The sequence below is a fragment of the Coturnix japonica genome, chromosome 1, assembly GCF_001577835.2.
Source record: "Coturnix japonica isolate 7356 chromosome 1, Coturnix japonica 2.1, whole genome shotgun sequence".
Classification (NCBI taxonomy): domain Eukaryota; kingdom Metazoa; phylum Chordata; class Aves; order Galliformes; family Phasianidae; genus Coturnix; species Coturnix japonica.
Genome location: NC_029516.1, coordinates 154823289 through 154851183, shown reverse-complemented (window position 1 = coordinate 154851183; position 27895 = coordinate 154823289). Strand labels below are relative to the sequence as shown.

Below are 27895 nucleotides of genomic sequence, written 5' to 3'. Positions count from 1 at the left end.
ATCAAAAACTCTATTCAAATTATACATCCAGCATATATGTCAAACCTATAGTAAATTGAAGAAACTCAGCCTTTCAAGCTTCATTAAGAAATAAACAGACAAACAAGGTACAGCATGTAGTCAATACATAAATGAATTAGTTATAGCTGTAATCATCAGTGTTGAGAAAGACATGCTGAGTTTGATGAAAATTGCATCCCTAAACACACAACATATTTTAAATACTGGAAAATAGAACTGAATAAATTATTAAGGTTATTGGACTGTTCCGGGATCAAATTTGAACATATAATGCAACGCTTTTAAGCATATTTAACCAGATCTTTGAATCAAATAAAAATATTAAGTGTTGCATTGGACTGGGCTACCAGGATGCAACAGCTTCCCACTAAACCTCAATCAGTCAAGATTTACATCTGTCCAAATCGAGAGCAAATATTTGTTGAAATCTGAAAGATTAAAGTTCAAGTAGTAGGACTGGTAAACTTATAAGGAGGAAAAAGGTTAAATTCTTGAAAGTTTTTTGTGCCTTGAGAAGAAAAAGAAAGCAAAATAAGAACCACAAAGAGAATAACCAGTGTTGCCAGGTAACGGAGCTGTCTAGCTGATAGATCTCATTTTGATGTCTAAACTAAGGACACACCAGAGCTCTTTTCTTCAACACTGAAATAGCAGTGTCCAAGTTATAGACAGTAGGAGCTTCACTTAAGAACTGAATAAAACTGTCTTTATCAAATGAAAAGGTATCTTCAGGAGCAAAATTACAGCTTTCTTGGAACTTCTACACATTGATAATTGAAATGCACTTTCAGGAAATATGTATTTTATTCAGAAAATTGGAAAGATTGACTCGGAGGATCTTTCTCAGACCTTGGAGAAAATAATTTGTAGGTACTTTGTAATTTTTCCATGGAAATGCTGCAAAAAAAACCCACCAGTTCTACTATACATAATTTCAAGACCTCTCTGCTTTTGTTGTATTGACATTATTATAGTACAGAAGGTCAAGAATGACAAAGAAAAATAAAATAAAATTCAAAACATATATATGATTCTGAATAGAGGCATTTTGTACTAGATGTAAACAAAATTTGGCAAGTATTAGAAGTATCGATTACCACATTCATTGAGGAACTGGATTATAATTAGAAGACCCTGAACAAGAGACCTGGTTCCAAATCTGGTTCCTTGATCACCAAGGTTCACTGCTTGGAGCTGTTCAATTGATAAATGATCAGTTCCCACTGAATACAGTGGACTAAATTCAAATACAGAAGCACTGATGAATCATCCAAAAGGGTTATTTTTAAAAAGGAAACACTGAGAAATAAACAACAATTCTTTATGAATGGCTTGGGAAATGACCGCTCTGGCTATAAAGTCAGCAACTTGGAGTACATTGAACTTGTACAGGTTGCTTTCCTTGATTTCTTAATAATGCTTGATTATGCAATTATTTCAATTGCAAAGACAGTAATAATAATAAAAAGAAAAAAGGCCAGAACTGTAGTTCTGTACTGCTGCAATGAGATGCCAAAAATGGTGTGAAGCTGTAAAAATAATATGAATAATATGAAAGTGTTTTCCTGTGGGATGCTAGCAAAATGGAAACTAGAATTTCAAAATTCCAGCTGTTAGTTCACAATTAATTTGTTATCAGATAGCTGGAGTACACTTTACGATCCAAGATGAACTGACTCATACTTGAAAAAAAGAAGAGATCTTGATTACATCAGAAATTAAATTAAAATAATGCAGCCTTTATATTTGGGCTAAGTAGGAAAACACTTCTGTAATAGAATCACAGAATCATAGAATGGCTTGGGTTGAAAGGATCAAGTTCTTAGTAGTGCTGTTTCTCTTCAATAGAGTTTTCCATCTGTACATCTCAAGCTTCTTTACTAATCTGAACTAGTTAGGTGTCACTAGTAGATTTCTCATTATATGACCCTGAGGTATAGAGATCTTTCATTCTATTGTTAGGGTCACAGCTTCATCTTACTGCAATGCATTCGAGCAAATATTTATTCTTAGTCTATTATCTAACCAGGGGATTTATTGCTGTCCTTGAAACATACTCATATTTCTGCATAAATGCTTTTACAAGGGGGAATAAGTTTTAAACCAAATAATTATGTCTTATATTAGAAATGATAAGAGTGCTTGATTCTAATATGGATGAGAGTGGTTGTTGTTTAATTTTATTAAGAATTTTGTGCTTAATCACAGCGCTTCAAGCATTAATACATGCTAGGAGAAAAAAGTCTTCATAGCTGCTGTTAGGAGACAAACTTGTAAAACTATTGATATAAAGAACATTGACTTCAAGTGTAAACATCAAAGTACTGGATGGAGCACATGGTAATTTTGGCTTCAGAGAGATAGGTAACATAATTTCAATGTTTTTTTTCAATTAATCAAGTGGATATTTCCATATCTTTTTCATTAATGTAATATATAGTACATGCTGTTTATGAGAAATATAAACCAATCAAATCCTCATTTGTATGATATGGAAAAGCAAAATGATAAAAATATATTCTAAGTAATAATGAAATGAAAAATGCAATTACATTTTTAAGATTTAAATTCAGAAGAGTGAAATCATCTTTGTTCGTATAATAACTACAAAGAATCTTGCAGACAGTGTCAATAATTTTGACTGTCAAGTATAAATACCTAATAATGGAAGGTTTAATGCATCATGTGGATCAGTGTAAGATGAATGCTATGGAAGATAACAAAATAGGTAGTATATCTTGAACAGGAAAACAATACACCAGAAATACTAAAATAATTGAGATTATTTGATATCAGCATGATAATCTGATATCTCTAGGACTAATAGACAGTTAAGAAGAGTGTAATTGAGAACAGTAACTGAATTATAGCCTCCTTCCCTTCCTCTGATTTCCTATGCTTTTTACTGCTTTAAGCTCATCTGGAGTGCTATCTTAAGCCATTTATTTCATGGCAGCTGGTGAATATACATCTATGAAGTTATGATTGCTTTACACAAGTAGAAAAGGAGGAAGAAAAGATAGTGTATGGTTGGCATATAATGTGCTGATAGTGTTGATCTGTAAGCTCTGTTTCATTTAGAGACACTGTAAATATACTACTGTAAATGGTTTAAAATGTAAATACACATAATACAGTCAGAATTAGATGTTTTTCCTTGGAAAAAAAGTACAACTAGAAACATTTGTGAAACAAAAAATGAATTCCTGAAGCATGATGACCTGTCAAGGAACTAATTCTCTGGCAAATCCTTTGGCTGCTGTAGGTCTGCTTACAGTTATGTACATTTCAGACTCCTCCCTGAGACTGTTCTCATTTTTCAGTCTTTTTTAAACTTGTTTTCTTCTCAGTACCTTAAGAAAGTGATATGGCATAAGACATGTGAAGAAGGATGATTCTAGAAACTTTATGCTCAATCGCCTCAATTTCACATAAAGTATACCAACAGTATTCTACATCTGATCTCAGCTAGAGACTGTAGGAAAATTTGCTTTATTTAGCTTATCAAAGAGAAAGGTAAGCAGTAACTGGATCACAGCCTGTAATTACTCACACAAGGAAAAGATATCTGATACTAGAGAACACTTAAATCTCATAGACAAAGGTATTGTGAGATCCTGTGGGTAAAAGCTGAAGCCAACAGAATTCAAAGTGAAAATGAGGTGCATCATTTTAACATGAAGCTTAATTTAACACAAGAAGAATTTAGCATACAATGTAGTAATACCACAGCTGTCTCATGACTGCATAGAGGGAGCCTCTTGAGCGTAGCTCAGTACCACCAAAGAAATCAAGCTCCTTCCTTTCAAGGCTGTGTTAGTCTAGAGAGCTGAGGTGAATAAAAATGTACCTCTAGCCACAGTGTTGCTTCAAGACTTACCTGTGTCTTCTCTCTACACAGAAAGTATGGAGCTGTTCTATCTAGTTTCCATCAAGGGCAGAACTAACAATTTTCAGTGTACTGATGCAAATTTATTTTGTTGCCATTGTTGACATCATCTCTGAAATGGTTTCATTGTGGTTATGAGAAAAAGCTAAGAAGGACAAAGTTTGAACAGATATCCATGAGGCTTTTTAAACACAATGCGTAAAAAACTAAATTAGCTTTTTTACTTATGAAAATGTTAATATCTTGTGTCTGTGTCTGTGAAAAACTGGATAATCCGATTTCCAGTACCTCAAGCAAGGAAGATCATTGAAGACAGCAATGTATGGGCTCCCTAGGATTTCCCTGTTCAGGAGGTGGGGGTGGTCATGGTTACAGAAGGCTAGGCTGCAGCTGATGTAGAAACACTGCCAGCTGGTGCAGCATATACACCTAATGGAAAACAGAGGAAGAAAATCCAGTTAAAAGTTTCTGTTGCCTTTCCATTTAGTGAAGATGTTCACTGAATTTCACCACAAACTCTCTTACCTGTGATACTCTTAGCTGCAGCACAGGGGAAGGCACAGTCTGAAGAACTCTGTAAATGGAACGGGTGCTGTGAGGGGATGGTTCTGCTCCCAAACTGATAAATGTGAAGGCTGTCAGCGCATCACCTATGGGCTGAGCCCTTCTGAGCAGGAGCAAAGGGCTAAAGGGAGCCTTCCTGTTGATGAAAAGAACTGGGAAAATGTTTTGCACCAAATGATACTGTTTGAAAGATGAGTTAATAAAGCTGATACCTAATTAATTTGTGTAATTTGTGTCTGTTTTCCAGAAGAGTGAAGGAGTGAAAGAGATTTCTTATGTGTTAACATCTAATTCTAGAACAATACCTTCAGTTGAAAAACTGACAAACTGAAAAAGCAATGCTAACTTTAAACTATTTTATTTTAAAATATTTTGCACTTGATTAACAATAAAAAAAAACCAACAACACATTTTCTTAATAGTTCAGTATATTTAATTTTCTGTATCAATGTATTTTCTAGCTATTTTCTGCACTTACTAATGGAATGTAGAGAGCTCTAATTTATAAGTAAGTCTGTAATGGATGTCAGTAGCAGATTTTGGTTGTGTTTTGTACAGCCTCAGAAATAAGTCTGCTACTCACCACATAAGAAAATAATGAGGCATAATTGCAACTGTGTCCATTGTCATGTGATTGGTTGTAGAGTTTTGTGGGTTTTGAAGAAAATAAGTTGACGTGACTCATGAAGAACATATCTTAGGAGTACCAGGTTACTGTTCTTATTGATATTTATCTAGCAGCTATACCTTATTGCATTTTAAGACCTTTTAAGGTCCTATTTAAACTAATGGTTCTAAATATTAAAGAAATACAGTTAACTTATCTGTACTACATGGATGGTTAAAAGGTAACTATGTTTTCATGAGTGTTGTGATGACAGTATTCTACCAATAATAATCACTGTTACTTTCTTTAAAGGTCCTTGCCTATACAGAAGGTCTTCATGGAAAATGGATGTTCAGCGAGATTCGGGCTGTTTTTTCAAGACGTTATCTTCTCCAGAACACAGCTTTGGAAGTGTTCATGGCAAACAGAAGTACGTGTTTGTTTATTGTGTTGTAAAAAATATTCCAGTAAATATTTTGCATGGTATTGATTAATCTTAAAATTTGTGCTTCCTTTGATAAAGTGCTTATGCTTCTCTTTGATGACATATTGCATTTAAGAATCATAAAATCATAGAATCATTCAAGGTAGAAGGAACCATTAAAGGTTGTCTAGTCCTACACCCCTGTAGTGAGCAGGAATGGCTACAGCTCCATCAGGTGCTCAGAGCCCTGTCCAGCCTGATCTTGACTTTCTCCAAGGATGAAGCATCCACCACCTCTCTGGGCAACCTGTGCCAGTACTTTACTATTGTTAGTGGAAAAAAAACAACTTAGATTCAGTCTAAATTTTCTGTTTAAGTTCAGAACCATTTCTCCTTTTCCTGTCAAGTCAAAATCCATCCTATAAATCATTCTCATTACTTCACAGAAAGGCAGGTCATTGGAATTGGTAAATTCTTCAAATGTTTGATAGGAAATTCTCTTTTCCCATTTCAGCTCTTTCTTCCTTCTTCTTTTTATGCATTTATTTATTTGTTTGTTTTTTGAAATATTGTAATGAAATGTCTACTAGCAAAAAACAAACGAACAAAACAACAACAACAAAAAAGAAAACAAAAATAACTCTGGGAGTGAAAATACATGATTAACTAGCTTATGTTTCCAAATGAAATCCAAAATTATTTTAATATGTTGGCAGAGATAAAGATTTTGCTACATGGTGTACTAGTCCTTATTTTCTCTTCTTCATTTAGCTTCTGTTATGTTTAATTTTCCTGACCAAGCAACGGTGAAAAAAGTTGTGTACAGCTTACCACGTGTTGGAGTAGGAACCAGCTATGGTTTGCCACAAGCCAGGTAATTTGATTAAAACAGTTGGTATGTTCTGTGTTTATTATATTATATACATGATATATTTATAATTGTGAATACTCACATTGTTTCTGTCTTGGTAGGACTTTTTGAGAAACAGTGCTCTTTACTTAATATGTGTTCTGTTGTTGCAGAATGGAAAGAAAAGTATTCTGAATTGGATTTTGCATTCTTTAAAGCAAATACACACCTCCTAGTGAAGGACCAGAATAAGACTTTTATCCTATCTCATCAAGGTCTAGTTTTCAGTCAGATTTTATAAGTATGTGCACAAGTGATCATCCTTATTGTGTTTGTAATGAAGAATACTGAAGTAAACTTGACTGGTTTACTGAATGAAAATTATATTTTTGTTATATACCTTCTCCCTGGCACTTTATGTGAATGTATGTGCATTTTACTTCATTATTCTTCAGTATAATGGCTATTTTGCATTTTATAAATTCCTTTTATTCATTAGTTTAATGAGCTAATATTTTCTGTTTCCAAAATTAAGTTCAGTTTTACAGATTTTCACTTACTATGGCCAGCTACAGTCTTCATTTGCTGTCTCATCAATATCAAATCAACCTATGTCAGAAATAAGAATCCTAATTGTCAGATCCCATTTGAGAAAAAAACATTCATATTTCAGTGCTGGGTAAGATGGTCTTTATGTGTACCCCACTGATCTTGCTGCCATGTTTTCATTTGTTTAAAAGTGTTTGTTCAAACCTAAAATCATCTTTGAGTGTGCATAATCAAAAGTCTGTGGATGCCTTATTAGATTCCAAGTGATTTCTATTCAAAATCAAATGAAAATATGAGAGAGAATAGACAGCAGGAAATTCAAAAAATATGCTGCCTTGGGTTCAGATCTCAGTTTGGCTTGCCTTGGCCAAAAGCCAATGACTTAATCATCAGTGTGCTATCTGGGATGTGTCTTTTTCTTTAAGTCATTTTCTACAGGCTAAAAATTCACATTTTCCTTGTTTTAACCCAGTGCAGAATGTGGAAATACTCTGTAATGTCAAAGAGTTTATAGGATTGGATAACTGTTTCTTTTCCAGCTGAACATCATTCCCCATCATGAGCTCAAGAGTCTCACGATGCCTAAGTCTTGATCTCCTGAATGTGCTGAAATCCTTAGGCAGACTGCCAAGTTTCTCAAGTTTTCAGTGAGATCAAGGGGAAGTTGAGGCATCTTTGGAAGGTGCATCTTGTTAGCATTTGCACTGCTCTTCCAAAAACTCAAATTAAAAGAATTGCAGTCTCTAAATGGAAAGTAATAGAATTCTTTTCTGAAGCAAAAAAAGAAAAAGACCACATGTTCTGGAACAAACAAAATGCAAATGAATCAATCAGAGTGACTTTTCCTTCTTAAATTCATATCCTTTGTGCATTACTCACTGAATATTTGTCTGGAAAAGTTTGTTGATATATAATAATTGAGAAAAGTTTCTGCTTCAATATTATGTGCATTTATTTACATATTTTTTCATTACAGTTCTGTTTGAATCATAAGCAAGCTTGTTAGCTTTCAGAATAAATCTGGCATGTGGTAGTTAAGTTGTTTTTCCTTTTTGTTTCTGTGCAATCACTGTGGTTTATGCACCATAAAAGACCCTTTTCCTTTACTTCTGTCTACATACCCTTTATGTCTACAGTAGGACTTCAGTGAAGTAACTGAGGGAAAATCTGGCTCAGTAACTGTAGTAACTACAGTTAATGTTTTGTTTATACTGCAGTATAGTTTTCCTTCCCATTAATATGTTGTCTCCAGAATGATAGTAGGAGTTTTAAAAAATATGTATATTTGTATCACAAATGTAAATAGAAATGGTGAAAAGCCAGCATCTACTCAGGGAACTGCTACACTGAGTAAAACATCAACACACGTTATGCCCAGTTTTCCAGATTAAACTGTACTTTAAAATATTTTAACAAAAGCAGAACTTTCTAGTGGTTTTGCTTAAATTCATTAGTTTGATTTTCTCTCTGGTAATAGCTTTTAAATTTTAAATTAATTACATTATCATAAAAGAATTGCAATTCAAGATGGAAACAGTCTGAAGGAGTTAATTAGTTTTAATGAAGCAAGTATGTGTATTTTAAGTATGTTCCTATTTTCATGGAGAAATCCTGTAACTAGTAAAGATGGAAGAAAAAATTATTTATGATTTAATAATACAGACAAATAGAAGCAGGTACTGCATCTCAAGACTGTTAGAAAGCAACCATTCAGATTAAATCTCCAGTTTGCCTCTGCTACCATTCCTTTGGTGTGGGAACATATAGACCTTTGCGTGTTGAATGCTTTTATTCAACAAAGCATTCAAGCTATGCTCAGAGTTACAGAGAAATAATTATGTCCTTAAAATCAGTCAGATGTTGAAGTGCTTGGCAATCACATTCATCTTTGGTAAATGAACTTTCATTGTTCCTAAACATGATGCACTGATTGTAGTTTCCTTATGACCTTGTCATAGGATACAACTGTGCAGACAGTACAACCCCTTTTATTTAACTTATTTCTTCACCTTTACATAGGAAGGTAATATCCTCAGTTTTACAACACTATTAGCAAACCACTTTTTATGGTTTAGCAATTCAGATACAATTTACTTATGTGATTTTACTGAAGTTAATATCACAGCCTAGAAAACAAGCATGAACTGCTAGTGGTTTTGTGAGCATATAGTGATCAAATAATTATAAAGATACAGTTACAGTATCATACTTCACCATCTCACAAGTGCTAGCATCTCTTACTGAATTTCTGTGGGCCATTAATGCTTTAGGTGAAGCAATAGCTTCAGTTATTATTATAAATACAAATGATAATAATAAAATCATAGAATTGTAGCAATTGAGAAAAACCTCCAAGATCATCCAGTCCAACTGTCCATCTACCACCACTATTTCCCCACTAAACCATTTCCATTAGTACAACATCTACACATTTCTTGAACACCTCCAGGGATTGGTGACTCTGCCATCATCCTGTGCGGCTCATTCCAGCACCCCCTCAGACCATGCTCTCAGATAAGAAATTTTCTAATATCCAGCCTGAACAACCTGGTGCGACTTGAGGCCATTCCCTCAAGTCCAGTCACTAGTTACATGGGAGAAGAGGCTGACCCTCACCTCACCACAACCTCCTCTCAGGCAGTAGTAGAGAGTGATAAGGTTTCTCCTGAGCCTCCTCTTCTCCAGACTGAACCATCCCACTTTGCTCAGCTGCTCCCCATGAGATTTGTACTCCAGACCCCTCATGGCTTCATTGCCATTCTCTGGACATGGTCAATGGTTTGCTGGCTGCTTCAGCCCAGTTTCGAGACGAGTGGGGCAGAGCGATTTTGGAAAATCCATGCCTCTGGAAAAGGGAAACAGGGAACCCCAAATAATTAAAAACAGCAGCAATGATCTGAGGAGAAACAAACTAATTTACTAAATATGGTATTGGAATACAAGATTACACACTATAATATAATATAATTAGAATTGAAGCTAATAAATCATATATAATGAGAGAGTATCTGAAAGCTGTAGGCCTTACAGTAATACTGAAGTGATGCATGCAGTCAGGACAGGCAGCAGCGAGGAGAGAAGAGAGAGCTAGAAGAGAGATCAGGTGACCTTGCCAGGTGTTAGATCTCCTCTCTGACTGCAAAGTCCCCTGGGGAATGTAGTTCTTCTTCTGTTCTGGACAAGTACCCGGAACTGGAGCATTAATGCTTTAACTCCCAGTGCACTATATGATGTTATGATGTTATGATGTGGAATACCAGTAACCAAAAATCATCAAACTATGACACTCCAGGGCCTCAATATCTTTCTTGTAGTGAGGTGCACAAAATTAAATACAGTACTTAAGATGTGGCCTCACCAGAGCTGATTATAGAGGGACAATAATGTTTCTTGTTGAAGGAAAACATACATTTAGCATGGCAACCATGCTTAACGTGCATTCAGCACTGCCACTTTTTCTGCATCAGTAGGTTGTTGATGGATTTCCAGTATACAGTGGGTTTTTGGAAAGTACATCGTTGGGAAATGATTTGATCTCACTAAAGCATAAAAACACTCTGAGAGCTTTGACTGAAAGCAAATGTTGCTGAGTTTCTTGCCGGAAGCTGGTGGCTTTCCGAAGCCTTTTATTTGTTCTGTATAAGGAACAAGATAAAACATCATGCAGGTGCTACACTTCTAATGAGATACCTATGAATTTTTTAGTATTAAGTTGGATTGTAGCTAAGTTAAAAGTGATTGGGAAAGGGGTTCTGATCGTGCTCCATGTGTGAGACACAGAACATCTCTTCCCTGAACAAAACATTGTTTAGTAAAGATAATTAAAGCAAGTAGAGCTTGGAAAATTGGATCATCCTATCATAGGATCTTCTGCAGCTTCCATTCTGAGGAGGTATTTCATAGTTCTCCAGAAGCAAAGGAAGTACATTTGTTGTTGCATCATCTCATTTCTGATGGCAGACAGAAACAGAGAAATTGTTTGATCAAAGGTGGAATAATTCAGCAAGTCACAAAACAGAGGGTCTTTCTGTGTTAACTGAAACAAGCAGGTGTGGAACCAATTTATTGCACATTTTTTTTTTCAGACTGCTGAAATAACTTCAAATCTTTCAAACAACTTAGAAAACAAACAAGGAGCTTTTTCAGTATAATTTGATTTGGTAGAGATTTCACCTAAATCAGTCTTTCAAATATGAAGCAGTAACAGTTCATAGATTTGTGAGACTGATAGTTTTCTGGTGAGGTCTAAAGGCACATACTAATTTATACTGATGCGTATACTTTTGTTTGATTGTGAGAGAAACAAAAATTCTACAACAGAAGTACTTTGCAAATTTAATGATCTCTTTAGCACTTTTATTTCTGTATTTATTAATTTGTGTCCAGCATTGGTCATAGTTTACTGGGAACAATAAAACTTGGAGAGTTTCACTGTAAAATTGTTATTCAGAGAAATACAACACCAAGTGTGATTACATTCAGGTAGTTCTTAAGATAGATTGTTCAGAAGAAGCATAGTAGAAACAAAACATTTGCAGTACCTTCTGTGTACTAGTGGAGTGTATGTACAATTCATTGGCAAGGCCATACACAGCGCAGGTTTGAGTAAACATAGAGGTTAAAATATAAACTGAAGAAGAAAAAGAGGAAAGCACACATGTGCTCACATGTCATTTTTGTATGCCTAATTTGTGAGTTTAAGTATAGCAGACGCTCACAAACTAGGCACTGACCTTTCAGACATATAAAGAACTATAACTGTGATAACTGTTCATTCTGAACATTCCAACAGTCATCCTTTTAACCAGAGGCAGGGTGTAGTGCATTTATAGAGGTATGTGCATATATCTTTATAAATAGGTATTCGACATTTTTGTAATTGATGCCTGTTTTGACACCTTGAATATGACTTTGTTGTAAGAGAATACTTAGCATTCAGAGCCCTAAAACAGTGCAGTTAATATGTCTAGGGGGCATCTGAAAGCGAAACATCAGGTGTTTTTATTTACTCTTGGCAAGCCATATATATCGTGCATTAAATTCATGAATAGGATAAATTTTGAGGATAGTTTTAGAAGAAAAAAAAACCCAACAACACAACAACATACAAACATTTCTCTGTTTTGATCAGTTTTCAAAATGTGTTTTTCTCTAAAAACAAGTATTTGAAACGATGAATTTTTCTTCCTTTCAAACATTTTCCTTGTCTCTTTTCAGCAAAGACTGTTTTCTTTGGAAATGAATTATGATCAATAAAGCTGTCTCTGCTTGTTAAAGATTTTTTTTTTTTAATTTTTTTTTTGGCATAATAGTTTGGTTCTTTCTCCTCTATGCAATCATCTAATTTATAGAAAATGTGTGGAAATTGAATATTTCAGAAGCTTTTATTTCTTTTCCCAACTTCAGTGAAATGCAATTCAGGAATTATCTTGGAGAGATGGACAGGTGGGCATGAGATAACTGAATAAACCTGGATTTTTTCAGAAACCAGTCTAGAAGTACAAATCTTGGAAGTTACTGGAATATAGGAGTAGATCATGGGTAACTGACTATGGACAAGGCACACAAATTGTGGAGTAAATATCTTTAGCCCATGTGCTGGAAATATACGGTACTTTAATATCTATCACTCACCTTAATGAACTTATCTCAACATGTCCTTTTGAAATAGGGAAATGCTTCCTTTATTCCTGCTGGACAACACAGGCACCAGGAGGTCTGCAGTTCCTTTTGCTTCCAGTTTTTTTAACCAGATTCGGAACAAAAAAAAACCACAAAGCACATTCTTCTGAATTATTATAGTGTTGCAGTTCTAGTAAAATAAAATGGAGATCTTAATTTGAGTAATTTCTCAACTAAGGGATATGGTGTCTTTTTGACTTCATTAAGTGGAATAAAAAAAACCTCTGAGATAATCTGAAATTAATCACACTAATAACGTTGTTCTATGTCTTAAAATTTAATGTGGCTCTTAAAATAATCATTCTTTAAATGTATTTTGTAGGAGAATCTCTCTGGCCACTCCCCGTCAGCTTTATAAATCCTCCAACATGACTCAGCGCTGGCAAAGACGAGAGATATCTAATTTTGAATACCTGATGTTCCTCAACACCATAGCAGGTAAAGTTTCTGACTCTTTAATCCTTCATGATATGTTTATGTTTGTCAAAGTCTTAAGCACTGTGACTTGATAGAATACATTCATCCCTCTGGAATTCAGCTGCAGGTTTATGATAGATTCTGAAATACACACATTAAATTTTCTCAGAAAATGCACAACCTATCACCAAGGCTTTAGATTCATGTATTGTTGTGGAGGCTGTTCCTTGCTCTCCTTCTGCCATTTCCTCTGCTGACAGCTTTGTCTGAAGCTTTATTAGAGTCAACAAACCATTGCCAGAGAATGTCTGGAAATAATAATGGGAAAATGTAATTTTGCTACTTCATCATTCTCAGCAACAGCAACAAGACAGCAGAATAACAACAGTATTCTGCCTAGTACAGATGTCACCTGGATTGTGGTATGATTAGATTACAGCATCTTTTCTCATTTAGTTCTTTGAACTGAAATATAATATCAGATTAAGTGAGAAATAAAATAAAATGAGAAATAACTGCCACAGACATCCATTCGTTACTGGCAAAAGAAGAGTTTTTCTGGCAATTGTTATTAATTAAACATTCACAATGTGTTTTTTCCATTCACCTTTCCCTTTTCTATGTATTAATTTAGGCAGTACTTTTAAATGTGAGAAGCAGCAATTTTCTATACCATACACAAAGATTTCTTGGAGATAGTTTATTGTTAAGATTCCTGCCTTTAGCACACGTACTGCTTATCAGCCTGCCTGTCAAGAGGCTTCCTCAGACATTTCCCTCCAGTGAGCTTTAATTTGAAGGCTAAATTAAATCCCACCAGGTTCCACATCTCATATTCTTACTTGGTCCTGACTTTCCTCCTTGAGGTTATCCTCTGTCCAGGCCAAAGACAAATGTAAGTGCAAAACCCCATGGTAGTGTCCAAATGTCCATTACTGTGACCAGTCTGAGCTGAGTCACTGTGTTCTTCCCAGTGGGACAGTGGCAGAATTCAGCAGCTGTCAAACTCAGTTTCTTTAAACCTTTAGGTTTTTGCTTTTGTGTTTATGTGGTAGTTGTCTTCTGTGCATCCAGGCTCACAGGCGTTAATAAATGTGTCACCAGATTATCCCAGTGCGATACAGAAGTGTTACCTATGAATGGCTGGAAATCTCAGGACATGTATACCTTGTGCAGTGGAGTATGAAGCAGCATCCCTGAAACTACCAGAGACTTAGGCTGGAAAGTCTGTGTGGTGCAGTTGCATGCAGGCACACCAGCATGGCTTCTGAGCATTACAGCCACAGTAACCATAGATCTATGAATAGGGATGAAGCCCTGTTTAGCGTTTATTACCTATGGCACTGGGCCATGAGAATGATGCTATCCTGCGGCTGGACACTGGCTGCATCCAGTCTCTTTGTGTCTCACACACATCCACTGCCCTTCTGGTTTTAGGATGAGTTTCCTAAACTCAGGCAGAGCTTCACAGGCTCCCTGTCCACATCACCCAAGCTTGGAGAGCTTGCTGGAGAGCTGGAAGTTATTAAAGTTCTCTCTGCCTCTGACCAATGCATTGACAAAGCTGCCTTTCTCTTGTAATTTCCTTTTCATATGTTTGTTTTTTCTTTAATCAGTGCGTCTAAACTCTTTAATGAGAGGAGACAAGAGCTAAGCCAATTTTTGATAAATTACTTTTCATTTTTAATCAGTTTAAAAATTCCAAGGTCATTTATTTTTAGGTACATCACCAATGCATCAAAACCTGAAGACATCATTGTACTTGAATTCAATTAAGAATTGTAGTGATACTTACAGCAGAGTATCCATCAATAAACAAGCTTCAACTTAAAGGGATCCCATCAGAGTACCTCAAGATAAACACCATAAACACCTTTTTTTTTTTTTTTTTTTTTTTTTTTAATCTTTTAAATTTCTTGTTTGATATAGTGCTGCTAGGCAAGCTTCCCAGCCAAACACCTGATTGGTCACATGAAGCAAGTTTTTCTAAATGTCATCTAGTATTATTCGTCTGCTTTACAAAAGTATAGGCTTCCATACACGTTCTGAGTTTCATGGTTTGGAGGATTACTGGCATATTCTTCTTATTTTCCCTTGTCACAAGGAATGTCACTTATTCTGATTGTTATTTCAGACCCAGTTGTGTTGCTAAGCATTCACAAATAGGTTCTTATTAGCCTATGTAATTTCTGTTCTGTCATCATTTTCCAAGGTAGGTAGCAGTCATCATGTTAGACAGGGAAGAATCTACCACTGTACCCTCTCAAAAGATTTTTGAAGGATATATAAAAGAAAATGAGATTCTTAGGTTCTTTTATTGTCTGATGGTGTTTCAGTACTATGTGAACATTTCTGAAAAAAAAGAAAAAATTGAACCTTTTCCAATAATTGAGACTATGAACATAACCAAATAGACGTCAGTTGCGAAAATTATAACATCTTCACTGATGCTGTCCCATAGAATTTCATGATGTTTTGTTTGAATAGTAGAGTAAAATTTATTTACAATAGCTGAACCTCCTGCCAGCTACACACATACAGACAAATACTTTACGAAAAACTTAAGAAATTTAAACCTGGCTGAAACACAACATGCAATTCTACACATCAATGAACGTTTTTTTTTTTTTTAATCAGTTTGGAAGATCTAAAATTTTTGATGGAAGAAAATTTCAGATTTATTTATTTATTTATTTCTGAAGCTGAAGTAGTAGTTTCCTTCAGCTAGGAAACATGCTTCCCAAAATGTGTGAAGACCTTGGAAGTATTGCAAAGAGTCTCACTGTAACTTTGTTGACAAGAAAGAAATCCATCATAATGGAATGCACATGAGCTCCATGGCCAGTGACAGTGGGAAAAGTTTCAAAACTTTAATAAATTTGAAAGGCTAGAAGTTCTCACAGAAACAAGCAGTTTTCTGGCTCTATCATCACTGTACTTCCGGGGCCTGAGATCTATCAATCTACAAGGTCAAGAGCTATGAGGCGGTTTGAATCACATCACTGCTTTTACACCCGTATTTTTTTTTAATCTTCTGCTGAGAAATATTTCTCTAAAATATTTACCTGTCAAAGAATGAGCATTTTCTGATGAAGCACCAAAAATATGTGAACCTCTAACAGAAAAACTTACAGGACTAGAAGCAGAGTGACCAGATTACATGATGACCTTATATTGAAAACTTTGGAACTGATAAGTGTCCAGGTACATCTGTGATACACAGAAGCAAATTTCTATATGTGCTGTAGACACTACATTTGGCAGTCAGAAGAAAATTCAGTGTTTCCTGTTTCATACACAAACATGAAGTATTGAATATATTCATGACATCCTTTGTCACGTGATGGCATGGTGTATGATTTCTTTCTGCTTGTAAATCTGATTTCCAAATACACGTTTAATTAAATGCTTTAAAATAAGATATTTCCTTAAAAGATACAACCTCTTTGCCTGTAATTGTTTGTATAGGCAGTGATGGCCTAGTTTTGGACTAGAAATTCTTGTATAATAACGTAATCTTATTTAATAAAATCATTGGTTTTAGTTGTTGAGAAATACATGCACCTTAATTTTTTATTCATCTTGTTGGGTAGCTCTTACTGGTTTATTCTGCATGTCTGAGCCATAGTGTAGTCACGTATCAAAAGTAGATGTTTTCCACGTAAGAAATGTAGATCATTTGCTGGCAAGTGAGAAATAGGTCCCTTTGTAGTTTTTTCTTTTCTTCCAAATAAGTAGAAATCCACTAACAAAGAATTTTAGTACTTCTTTTTTGCCAGTTTTAGTAGCTTCTTTTCTTCTTAAGTGGTGCTTAACTGTCCTCTAACCCTTTACACAATGACAAGAAGCTATTAATATTTTCTTGTGCCCCTTTTCTGAAATTATTGAAGAAGAGCAGTATTGGAAAAGACGTTCAGAACTGAAGTTTCTGATACCAACTCATTTTGCTTATTTGTGACATGCAGCTGGGTCTTTTTCCACCGTAAGTCCTTTGCCTGCTTGTTAATGCTGCTAATCATGCAAACTTAGTTGATCCCAGTAGAACAGGACTACTGAAGTAACCCGATAATCTATCCTTATATCAATTAAATATGTTTGTCCTTACAAACATAGCCTCTGTGTAGCCTGTAAGTTCTTAATCAGTGTTTAAAATACAGAAGTGTCCCCTTGGAAAATCCATCTTTCTATGACTTTTTAAAAAATTTAAATCACCCTGTAAAGCATCTTTGAAACATAGCTTACCTTCGTTTTCAGCTTAACTGTTTCTGTTGTGATCTCTGTTCATGACTCAAGAACTGTCTAATTCTATCATTTTATTTATTTTTTTTTCCCTGGATCATTTCCTGTGCAAGGATATGACGTTATGCTAGCGTCATATTTTATTCCAAATTCAGTTCAAATTATCTTTCTACATTTTCAAAACTCTTGTTGCAACCTGTTTCACTGGTTCTCTGGCCAACTACTTTCTCATCTCCCTATTCTTTGTCTAAGGTCTTCACCTCTTCCATGCACTCTATGCTGACTTGACCATATTTCATCATGTTTACAGCCCTGTTTTTTTCTCTATTTTCCCTCAAAGGTAAACACTACACTCTGCTACTTATCAATCAGTCTCAGTGTTATGCTCTCCATGCCCCTGTTTTTTGTCCTGGCTTTGCAGATGTTCCAGGCCATCTTCCCCCTCCTCCAATCTATTCCCTTCCTAGGGATTCTTTAGTTTTGAAGGCTTGGGAACAGCAGTGATGCACTAATTGTTCATTCTTCAGATACATATCAAAAGGGCTGTTTTTTTTTAACGATTTTTGCTTTTACTGAATTTTTGAAATTATTGGAAAAGTGCTTAAAAGTAATCCCACTGCAGTAAATGAAAGACTGGGGGTGAGAAGTAATTCTCTATGTTTACAACGCTCACTATTTTAAGTAGAAATCTCATTTCGAAATCTATTTCCCTGTATTTAACTGATTTTGGATGCTTTTTTCTTTTCAACCTGCAGTGTATTAAGTATGTGTTTGCATTTGTATTTATTGCAACTTTAATTCTTTTAAATCCTACCTGCCACAGACCTTGATAGAACTGGAGAATAATTATATCCATAATTTTTGTAAGTCATTTCTTATAGTGGAAAAGTATTATTTTTTAAGGTTTGTAGAAAAATATGACATCTTTAGTCAGGTAATAAATTCAGATGAACTTCTTCTCCCTCCTTTTTTTTTTTTTTTTTTTTTTTTTCTTCTTCTTTTTGCCTGTTTAGCATTTTCCACTTTTTTTACTCTGTGATGTACAAGCCCTCACTGGTTAATTATGTATATATTTAGCTACTGCATGTGTTGGGCTTATTATTGTCATCTAATTAGATGTAACTCGAACTACTTGCTTCTAGAAAAATCATTAAAAATTCTTTCCTAATGACCTAGAGATGACAAAATGTCTGTAAAGTGTGAAGAAGCAGACAAGCACAGGAACATCGCTCTTAAAGAGTGTTAATCCAGATGCTGCAATCATCTAATTAAACAATATTTTGCTGTCATTAACATTTTCACCAAGGAATTGCAGTTATAATTTCTTTGTCAGCTGTCTCTAGCTCACTTTACCTTCAAAACTAAAGTGCCATATAAAAAAGTTAAATTGGATGGTTTAATTAAAAAGTTTTTTTTAATGAAGAAACATATCCAGTTATTCTGAGAACTCATTTACTATGCCTCAGTTTTATTGTTCAAGTAGATTAGTGTCAGAGGCTTGCAATATTTAATATTCAGCCTTTAATATTAATCTCTGTAAGCCTACTTGGTAAGAAATCTGAAGCTTCTAAAAAGGTATAGTGACTACCAATAGTAGTACAGGTTTACATTTTATATTTATTTAGCTAAAGGAAATTAAAAAAAGATTTTTGCTGGAAGCATCATGCAATTAAGAGATGGCTGAATATATCAGTCTGCTGACTTTTTACTCTGAAAATGACCATTAAAAACTCAAAAATTATCAAGAAAACGTTCCTAATAAAGTTAAACCACTAATATTTATGCATGTTTAGAATTAGGGATTTGTAATCCCATTACAATCCAAGATCACTGTCCCCCCTCTGATAAGCACAGCTGTGTGGTCCTACTTCGTCATGTGCATTTGGTCTACTTTTGCAACTGAAACTAGGGTTCATCTTCTGGAATTGCTTTTATTTGTTGATATTAAAAAGAAAATTGTTGAATGAAGACAAATGACAAACTTTTTTACTAAAAATCTTAATGGTTTTTCTTAGTAATTAATCTCTTCATATGATTTATAAATTCTGAAGGAAGAGGGAAGTAAATATTTTATTTAGACTATGGTGACATTCTCAAACACGCAGTTGGAAGTGCTATGTAGTACGTAGCTTATCCTGTCCAAACTGCAAGATAATCTTCTTCAAATTATTTCTCATTGTGAGATTTTTTTTTTTTTTTTTAAAGCACACAAGTTGCTGCTAACGTGGAGTTAATTCCACATGATAATTTTCTCATGTGACTATACTTTAAGTATCCTGTCAGAACTGTGCACCAAAGGAGAACTCATGTATGGCAGCTAGGGTTGGGATTGATTTTTCTTGCACTATGCACTTACTTATCTGTGATTTTCCCATGTGAAATTGGAACAGAAAGCCAAAATCTAATTGATGGAATATTTAAATTGAAATGAAGTGAATGAAATAAATATTGAAATTAAAAGAGCTCTTGATGTAGGAAATATCAGTATAGAAATGAGTGATTTTGAATAATCCTAAATTTTCTTTTAAGAATTTTCCAAAAGAATGTTCTCACCTTTACAAATGTTTTTGCAAAGTATTTTCAAGATCTGTTTTAGTTACCGTAAAAGCTTTTGATTCCAAGGAATCATCATTTTTTTGCTTGTTTTTATTAGACTGTGCTCAACTCTGTCATTCTTTTCCCTGATCTCAAATTTCTTTTAGTTTGCTGTCTAAATAAACATAAAGGATTCACATAAGGTAAACTTGTCACTGAATTATAAGTGAGATAAAAGTATACAATAGTTAAAATTATTTCCTAACATCCCAAACATGATGTGGACTTGTTCTTATTTTATTTTGTTGAAACTTTGTAAAAGTCTTCTGATAACTTAACTGGGGATTCCGATGCAGAGAAAAACATTTGTTGTACAAGAATATACTTATATAGAGGCCATATTGTATAGAACCTTGTAATGATGTCAAGAAGCTGCATAAACTGTGTGTCATTAATCCCTTGCTAAAGCTGAAAATAATACTCTGATTTGAAAGACACAGAAAAGGAAATGGACTTAGCTTACTTAAAGATTTATAAAAAATAAACAAGCAAAAGATTAGTGTTCTACCAGATACTACCTTTCCTTTTCTTCCTTCACACGGATAAATTCTGCTTTATTTTCTGACTTAATTGATAGTAACAATTCATTCATTCCAACAGTGGTTTTGCATTCATTCACTGTTGATATTATAGAAGTATCTTTGTTCCCATCCATGTTCATTTGTATGTAGTACGTAGTGCTGAGACTGTTTTGTTAAGTGAAGTAGTATTTGCGCTTAAATTACTTTTTTAATATATTTTTGTGGACATGTACTATTTCAAAATACACAAATGGTGCATAATTGTTAACAATGCACACCTTTTCCTTTTCCAGCAAGACTATATTCAAAATAGAAACAGACTACATGTTCATCAACATTTATTGAAAAAATAAGGTGTTTGTAGAGCAGTATAAGTTTCATATTTCATTAATATAGAGCTGATTTTTGTATAGAATTGCAAATACTGCACTGAACAAGGAAGTCTGTGTTTTTCTGTGCCAGGTTTTTTACCCCAGGAATCTGTCCAGAATCTGGAAGGAAGCAGTTAGTGAGACAGGGCTGTAAATCTGCTGCAGGACTGGGAATTGTTAACCTGGGTTATTTCAGTCTGCTAATTATATTATATAAATGCACACACATATATTTATTACTTGATTTTGTTTTTTAATATTCATGTTGCATATTATGTGTTTTCCAACAAATCAATATGGTGGATGGTTCTGTAGTGAGCAACTTCATTTGTCTTATCAGTGAAATGTTAGACACTAAAAATAGCAGTTGGCACAGGGTCTTCCAAACACACTTTTCCTGATGATGCACTCATAAGTTTTGGTTCTTTCCATTTATTCTTTTGAAACTGTCTGGAGATGACTTTTGCATATTTGGGCTTCTGGGATCTCAGTAATGGTTCTTTCATTATGTTTGGAGAAAGTGGCCTGAGGCAGTCAGCTCCATTTTTAAAAACGGTGAAGTGTTTTTAAAATTGTTTTTATTTTTCAAAATGATTAGGAAATAGTGATTAGGAAATTGTGTTAAAGTAAACATGTATTTTTTTATCTTCGGTTCTTCAGTTACAGTCAGTTCTCACCTATTCTTCAGTGGAAAAGTACTGTGGAGAATAACAGAATATTCTTCAGGACTTTTGATTCAAGTGCATCTAAACAACTACTTTAGTCTTGTAGATTTATACCTGTTTCTATCAAGTGGGATAAATCAGGAATATATGCAACACAATGAATGTAACTACTGGATTGTTTTTCAACTAGAAAAATTGATACAATTTCCTAATTCTTAAAACATTTTCTTTCTTAATAGGACGAACGTACAATGATCTGAACCAATACCCTGTGTTTCCGTGGGTCTTAACAAACTATGAATCTGAAGAGTTAGACCTGACCCTCCCAGGCAACTTCAGGGATCTTTCAAAGGTATGATTCAACTCCATCAAAGACATTTAGCCATCCTTTTTAGCAAGAAATTTTGTTTTATTATTTATATTCAGTTTAATAAATAGATTTTTATATTAAAGTCAAAAAGTATGAATTAGAGTTATATTTTAGAATCATTTTATATTGAGTCTCTATATTATAATACTTACATGACCCTAACTGATCCAAGTCCAAGCCTGTAACTCCTCAGTGCCTTTTGACTTCCAGTTCCTGGGTGCATCAGGCCACTGGATCCCACTAATTACCTCACTTCATGAAAACTGATCCAGAGGAAATAAAAAAATTGAGCTAATTTTTCACATTGTTGCTGGGGCTAGGCTGTAGTAGCAGCACTTATTTAATAGAAAGTACTTACGTGTTTTAGAATATGGACTATCTGGTTCCTACTATTATTTTTGAGTTTGTGTATTTTTTTGTCCTCCAACCAAGTCTGGACAATTAGTTCCATATAATAGTACAATTCTTATTATGTATTTTCCTAATATCGCCAGACTGTGGTCTATCTATCCAGATCTGGTACCCAACTTGTGCCACCAGGCTGACGAGAACTTTTCCTGACCAAGTATGGCAGAATGACCTAGGGAGGATATTCTTACGGTCTTCTGGAAGAAGGACAGGAAATGATTTAGATCTGAGTTTTGGGTAGAGTCTTGGTTCATATCAGCCAAGGTAGTGCCCGTACCTTCTTATCAGGAAGGGCTTTGCAATATCCCCAGCATGAGGTATCTGTTGTATAGGCATGCCAACTTTCTTGCATCCCAGATTTCTTACATCTGTGGTTCCACAGCCAGGACACAGAAGTTGCTCATGCACTTTGAGTAAGGCTCAAAACAGCAGAAAGCTGTCACTTGCTGGCTTTAGGAATGAGGCTGGAGAGAATAAAATGACCCTCAAGGGCATATGCTGCAGTCCCTACATTATCTGCTTCTGTTAGGGATGAGAGCTTTTGGTGTTCCTGCCTTTATGTCTGCTTTTCTTTACTTTTCCTGCAAAAATCTTGGGCAGATAGATCCCATCCTGCTTATCCCATAGACTTGCATCCCTGCTGTTCTTACAGCGCCTGTAGATGTGTTTTGTATCTGTTCCTTAAAGCCTGCTTTTGTGAGATTTCATAGTAACATGAGTAGTTCTGTATAGCAAAATAACAGTCAGAGGCATATTGAGTTTATGTCCCCTTTCTCCTGGGTGAATAAAGAAGTTTACGTTGTTAATTTAATTATTTTTATTATTGTTTAAGAAATAGAAATCAAACTACCTTAGCAATATGCCTCACATGTAAACAAGTTGGTTGAGACACTGCTTGTGTTTTAAGAACTTTGGCTGTTTCACAATATCATAGGTATGCTTCACAAATGTGTTTTCACTTATAAAATGCCACTGTAACATATACCAGGGACAATAAAGGGAAATCTACAAACATGAGTAGGGATAAGCAAGAATCTTGCATGAGCTCATTTGCTAGCGTGCAAAAAAATATTTCTGTTTAAGAGTTATTAATCATGATAAACCTTTCATTAAGACCCTTACACTTTTCAAAGTCCTTCTAATTCACTTCTTTCTAGTACGAATAGCAGTGTGTGTGGTGAAGTGTGGCAAGATTAAACTGTGTCTCATGAGTCCTTCATTAGCTACTCGGTTTTGGTTGAATCAAAATTTTTATGGCAGCCTATTAAAGTATTTAATTGTAACAGGAAGCATGGTGATAGATGAGTAGATACGTTTTCCTCATGAGTTAGTAAAGACTCATTATGGAATTAGCACTTGTACAGTTTATTAAGTATCATCACAATCCTGGTAATGCTCTCCTTTAAAAAGAAATGTGAAATCAAATCCCCATTTATTAGTTTCAGAATCCATGCAATGTGTGCAGTGGTATTTTGCTCAAGGAATGTTTCTTATGCAGTTTAATAACTGCATCCTCTTATTAGAAAACTACTGGTGGTTCCTTCTGGAAAAGCCTGGTTCTGGCCACTCAGAACAAATCTACAGAGAAGTGGTTAAGCAGAGTGGTCTCCCTTTTCTGGCAAGATCTGGGCTGCATTTATTCCATGGATGTCTGAGAAAACACATGTGCAATCTATAAAGTGTTTTGGTAGCCCTCAGGATGAAAGGGGTGTAATTGTCATTTTTTTTCCAGTGTTTATTACAATAACATCTGATAGTAGTTCCTTAGGTTTTATTTCACAATGGTTTTAAAAGGAAATATAGATTAATGACTTTCTGTAAAGGCAGTGTCCAGTTAGTATGAAATGCAGTACTTCTGTGCACTTCAGCTGTTTTGTGTTACTTGCATCCTGTTTCAATTCATGTGTTATCAGTAGAAATCTTAAAAATCAGATCCAACTTGAAGTATTTCCTCTGCAATTCTGTTTTAATTTTCATTCTTGTCCAATATCTGTAAGTAAGCCCCTTCTTTCCTCAATTGAGAGGTGAAGCTGGAGCAGTCTAGTGCTTAAAAACTGGAGCCAATGATTTATTATTCACAATATTGAGACTTAAGTTTGCCACCAGGCTTCAGTCAGACCTCTGGAGCAGGTACACACAGTGTATTTTTCACAGGAGCTAGTTCCTTGTGTCACATTTTACCCTGCAGTGCTTTCCTGCAGATCTGATGGCAGCTTGGAACCTCCAGCTAAGCTGCTGATGGAAAAAATCTCCTTTGTCAGTTCCTGACCTTCTGTCTTCCCACACACTTGCCCTTCTTCGGTTTCAAAAAGCCTCTATCCTTAATATTCAGCAATTAATATGCCTCAAACAATCTTTTGAAGCTAAAAGAATTCCAGCACTACTACATGCATGGTAAAAGCCCTCCAGAGCAGTGAAATTAAAAGTGATTTCATTCTATCATATTCTGCTTTGTTGGTTTAAAACATCTTTCATAGTTAACCCCAGATACAAAATCTAACATTTTAAAATTACTCACTTGTCTACTATCACACAGTGTTCATACAAAGCTCCAGTGATATTTGTGATAATGAAGAATAAGTCTTTTGAAATATCTTAACCTCTGATTACTAGTCTTCCTATATAAAATATTACACACCACCAGATGCTAAGTGAATATAAACTATAAATGTAACTCATATGTTTCATGGAAATGAAATTAGATGTGTTTGGTTTGCCTATGATGTCAGTGACAGAATAAAACATATGCCTCTTGCTTTTAACTCATATTGAAATATTTACATTTCAGCAAAGTTGTTTTGAGCATATAACTCGTCCATTCCTTCTATTACATTTTATTCTGTCTTTATACAGCATTCCTTACTGAGGAACATTTGCAATTGAATGTTATTTTTCTCTCAGAGCAATTATATTTAAGTATATTTAAACAATAGTCTAAAAATACATTTCCTCTGAAGTGTGCAGAAATTCTCTTATCAAGAGCTTTTTTTCTTCTTTTTTTTTTTTTTTTTTTCCTTTCCTTTTCTTCTTATTTTACATAAAAATTTGTGATTTAAAAAATAGGGCACATGGGCATTGAAGGTGACGTAGCTGTAGGATATATTGGACTTCTCATTTGATTAGACAGCATAGGCTCAAGTTTTATTCATTACATATACAAGGTTAAAGGTTATATTTATTGTTTGACAGGATGAAAAGCTAATGAAAGAGGCTGTCATAGATACATAGATTATCTTTTTACTATCAAACAAACCCCTGATCTGCTTATTTTCTTCTTTACTGAGATCTCCTTAGGAAAAATAGCTGTAGTAGTAAACATCTGTACACAAAATGCATATGCAGCCCTTACTGTATCGTGAATTTTTTTGCTTATGGTTTTCAAGCAAAGTACTTAAGATGTGACATTGTTTGTGCAAAATTGTATGACTTTTATTCTTAAATTATACTGAATGCATGAGTTTGACATGCTGTATTGTCCCTGCTCATTAAACTGTAAATGGGAATTTCTCCTCATTTACTTCTAGTTATACATCCGGTTAAATAAAATGATTTCTTCACCAGGCAAAGTAATACTAGTATTGACGGGAACGAGATATCACACGCCCATTCATTGAGTGGAAAATTTTTATTTGGTTAATATAGAAGGTGTTTGACTGACAGGTGGTGATAAGCATAACCATTTTTTCTTATTACCATGCCATTTCAAGAAAAGGAAGTGATAAAGCCCCAAGGCCTCTAAATGTAATAATGCAAATGAACGCATCGAGGTGTGAATATTTCAAGGCAAACCACACTTAATACTTTCTAAAACATGTATGCTATGGGATAAAGTTTAAGGATATCAAGAGCCACTCTCACTGGAAATATCAAATCAGTTTCTGCAACTGAAACTTCCCTCTTTACCACGTGCAACTCAACCATCAACACAAAAAGTATTTTGCTTCTCATTTGGGTTACGCCACATAACTACACATTCCTTTTCTTAAATAGAGAGTTAATTTACCAGGTAAAATTCTCATACTTTGAAAATGCCAGAAAATCTTATGACAGTTGATAGTTTTAAGATTGTCAAAGAAAAGCTGTTTTTAAAGTTGGATAAAATTCAAATTTATTATAAACTTTAAAGTACCCTACTGAGATGTCCTACTTAAAGGTCAATATGTGTTGTTGCTATTTAATAAAAAAGCAAACAGCGAGAAAAAACTCTCTGTATTCAGTTAAAACCAAATAAACCCAAACTCAAAATTCCTTTTGTACCCAGCTACAATTTTGTGCACTGAATGATAAAAAGAGATAAACAGATAAAGTAGCTGCTGCATGAATTAGAGTCAAGATAAGCAGCATATTTCAGTGGCCAGATAAATAGGATGCTGCATTCAGTTCTGCTCTCATGAGAGAATGTAGTTCTATAAAGATAGCTGGCAAAACAGTAAATATTACATGAGCTAGCATAACATGTCCAGTGGATATAAACACTAGATGTATTGACAATACACTGGTTCAAAGGCCAGATGTCTGAAGAGATTAACCAGATAAAAAAAAGAATGACATGAATTGAAGTGTGTTTTTTTAATGTTAAAGTAAATACTTACTTTATATTTAAATGGGAAAAGAAGCATGAAATAAAAAGCAACCTTTGGTACATCAGAACTGAAGTGACCAAATAGACCCTGAATAGAGGGTGAAGTTTTGCTTGGTTATAAACAAGAGTGTATTACAAAAGCTTTTTAAGAGAAATTATATATTCTGGTATGAGCCTTTGCACATGTATTTTATTATTAATTAAAAACCAAACAAAACACAACAAAACCAGTAAATGACATGTTTGGAAAAAGCATTTTGCAAGACTTAAGAGAAAGAACTTTTTATTTAAGGTTCAGAACAATTTATTTCACTCAAATTTAATTTCCATTCTGGTCTTATCATTAATGTACTGGACTGAAAGTCAGTATATGGATTAACCTTTGTCTTTATACTATTTTGTGCAGGCCATTTTAACTAGTTTGTACAGTAAAGGCATCTCAATGAAATGGAAATAAAATTATTTTCATCCATTATATAAAGATGAAGGGATCATTCCATATATAGAGTTTGCCAGCATTTAATTGCTACAGTATCAGATTAAAATGGTGTTGGTTGACTTTGTGGATCAAGAACGGCACTGAACAGCTATGAAAAACTCCATATGTATATTCTTTCTAAGAATAAAATCAGGAATGTCTCACCCATACAATAAGAAAACGTGAGTGACTACTTTTGTGTAGAAGTTATCATCTAGCAGTGCATATACCTTATCAGAGTAAAGGTAGTTTATTCTTGAAGAAAAACCACTAAAGAAACTAGTGGTAGACTGACTTTGCTCTGTGCTTGCTATTTTTTTTACGGAAGTTCCCTCTGGCAAAGGTATACATTTATTTGATGAACACAAATTGTGGTTAGGCAGCAAGTTTAATGATAGAGTAAAATAAGAGATATGATCACTTTTACTGCATTTTCAGTGTGTATGATTTCCTATATCAGGAGAGATTAAATTGATTCCATTATTGTGTGAAGCAGCTCATACAGCATGTCTCCAAAGATAGGACAAAGAGAGGCATCAGCTGTTCCCTGTATTTTTGTTTGAGGCAGGACAGGCAGAACTGATGTAATTCTGAATCAGAAGTTTCATGACCATGGTACAACTCTCAGCTCTCTTCTCTTGGCAGTGCTGCATTGACACAGCT

At 34.6% G+C, this 27895-nt stretch overlaps 1 protein-coding gene across 16 annotated transcripts in view; it reads left to right on the top strand.

Moving 5' to 3' along the window:
• Positions 1–27895, top strand: part of NBEA (neurobeachin) — a 460919-nt gene that overhangs the window by 354617 nt on the left and 78407 nt on the right. For all 16 annotated transcript variants that reach the window (XM_015851986.2, XM_015851985.2, XM_032442135.1 and 13 more), the window contains 4 exons: positions 5394–5511; positions 6277–6379; positions 12909–13024; positions 21634–21746. In XM_015851986.2, coding sequence (XP_015707472.1) covers positions 5394–5511; positions 6277–6379; positions 12909–13024; positions 21634–21746 — 450 coding nt within the window. The remainder of the gene's footprint in view (positions 1–5393; positions 5512–6276; positions 6380–12908; positions 13025–21633; positions 21747–27895) is intronic.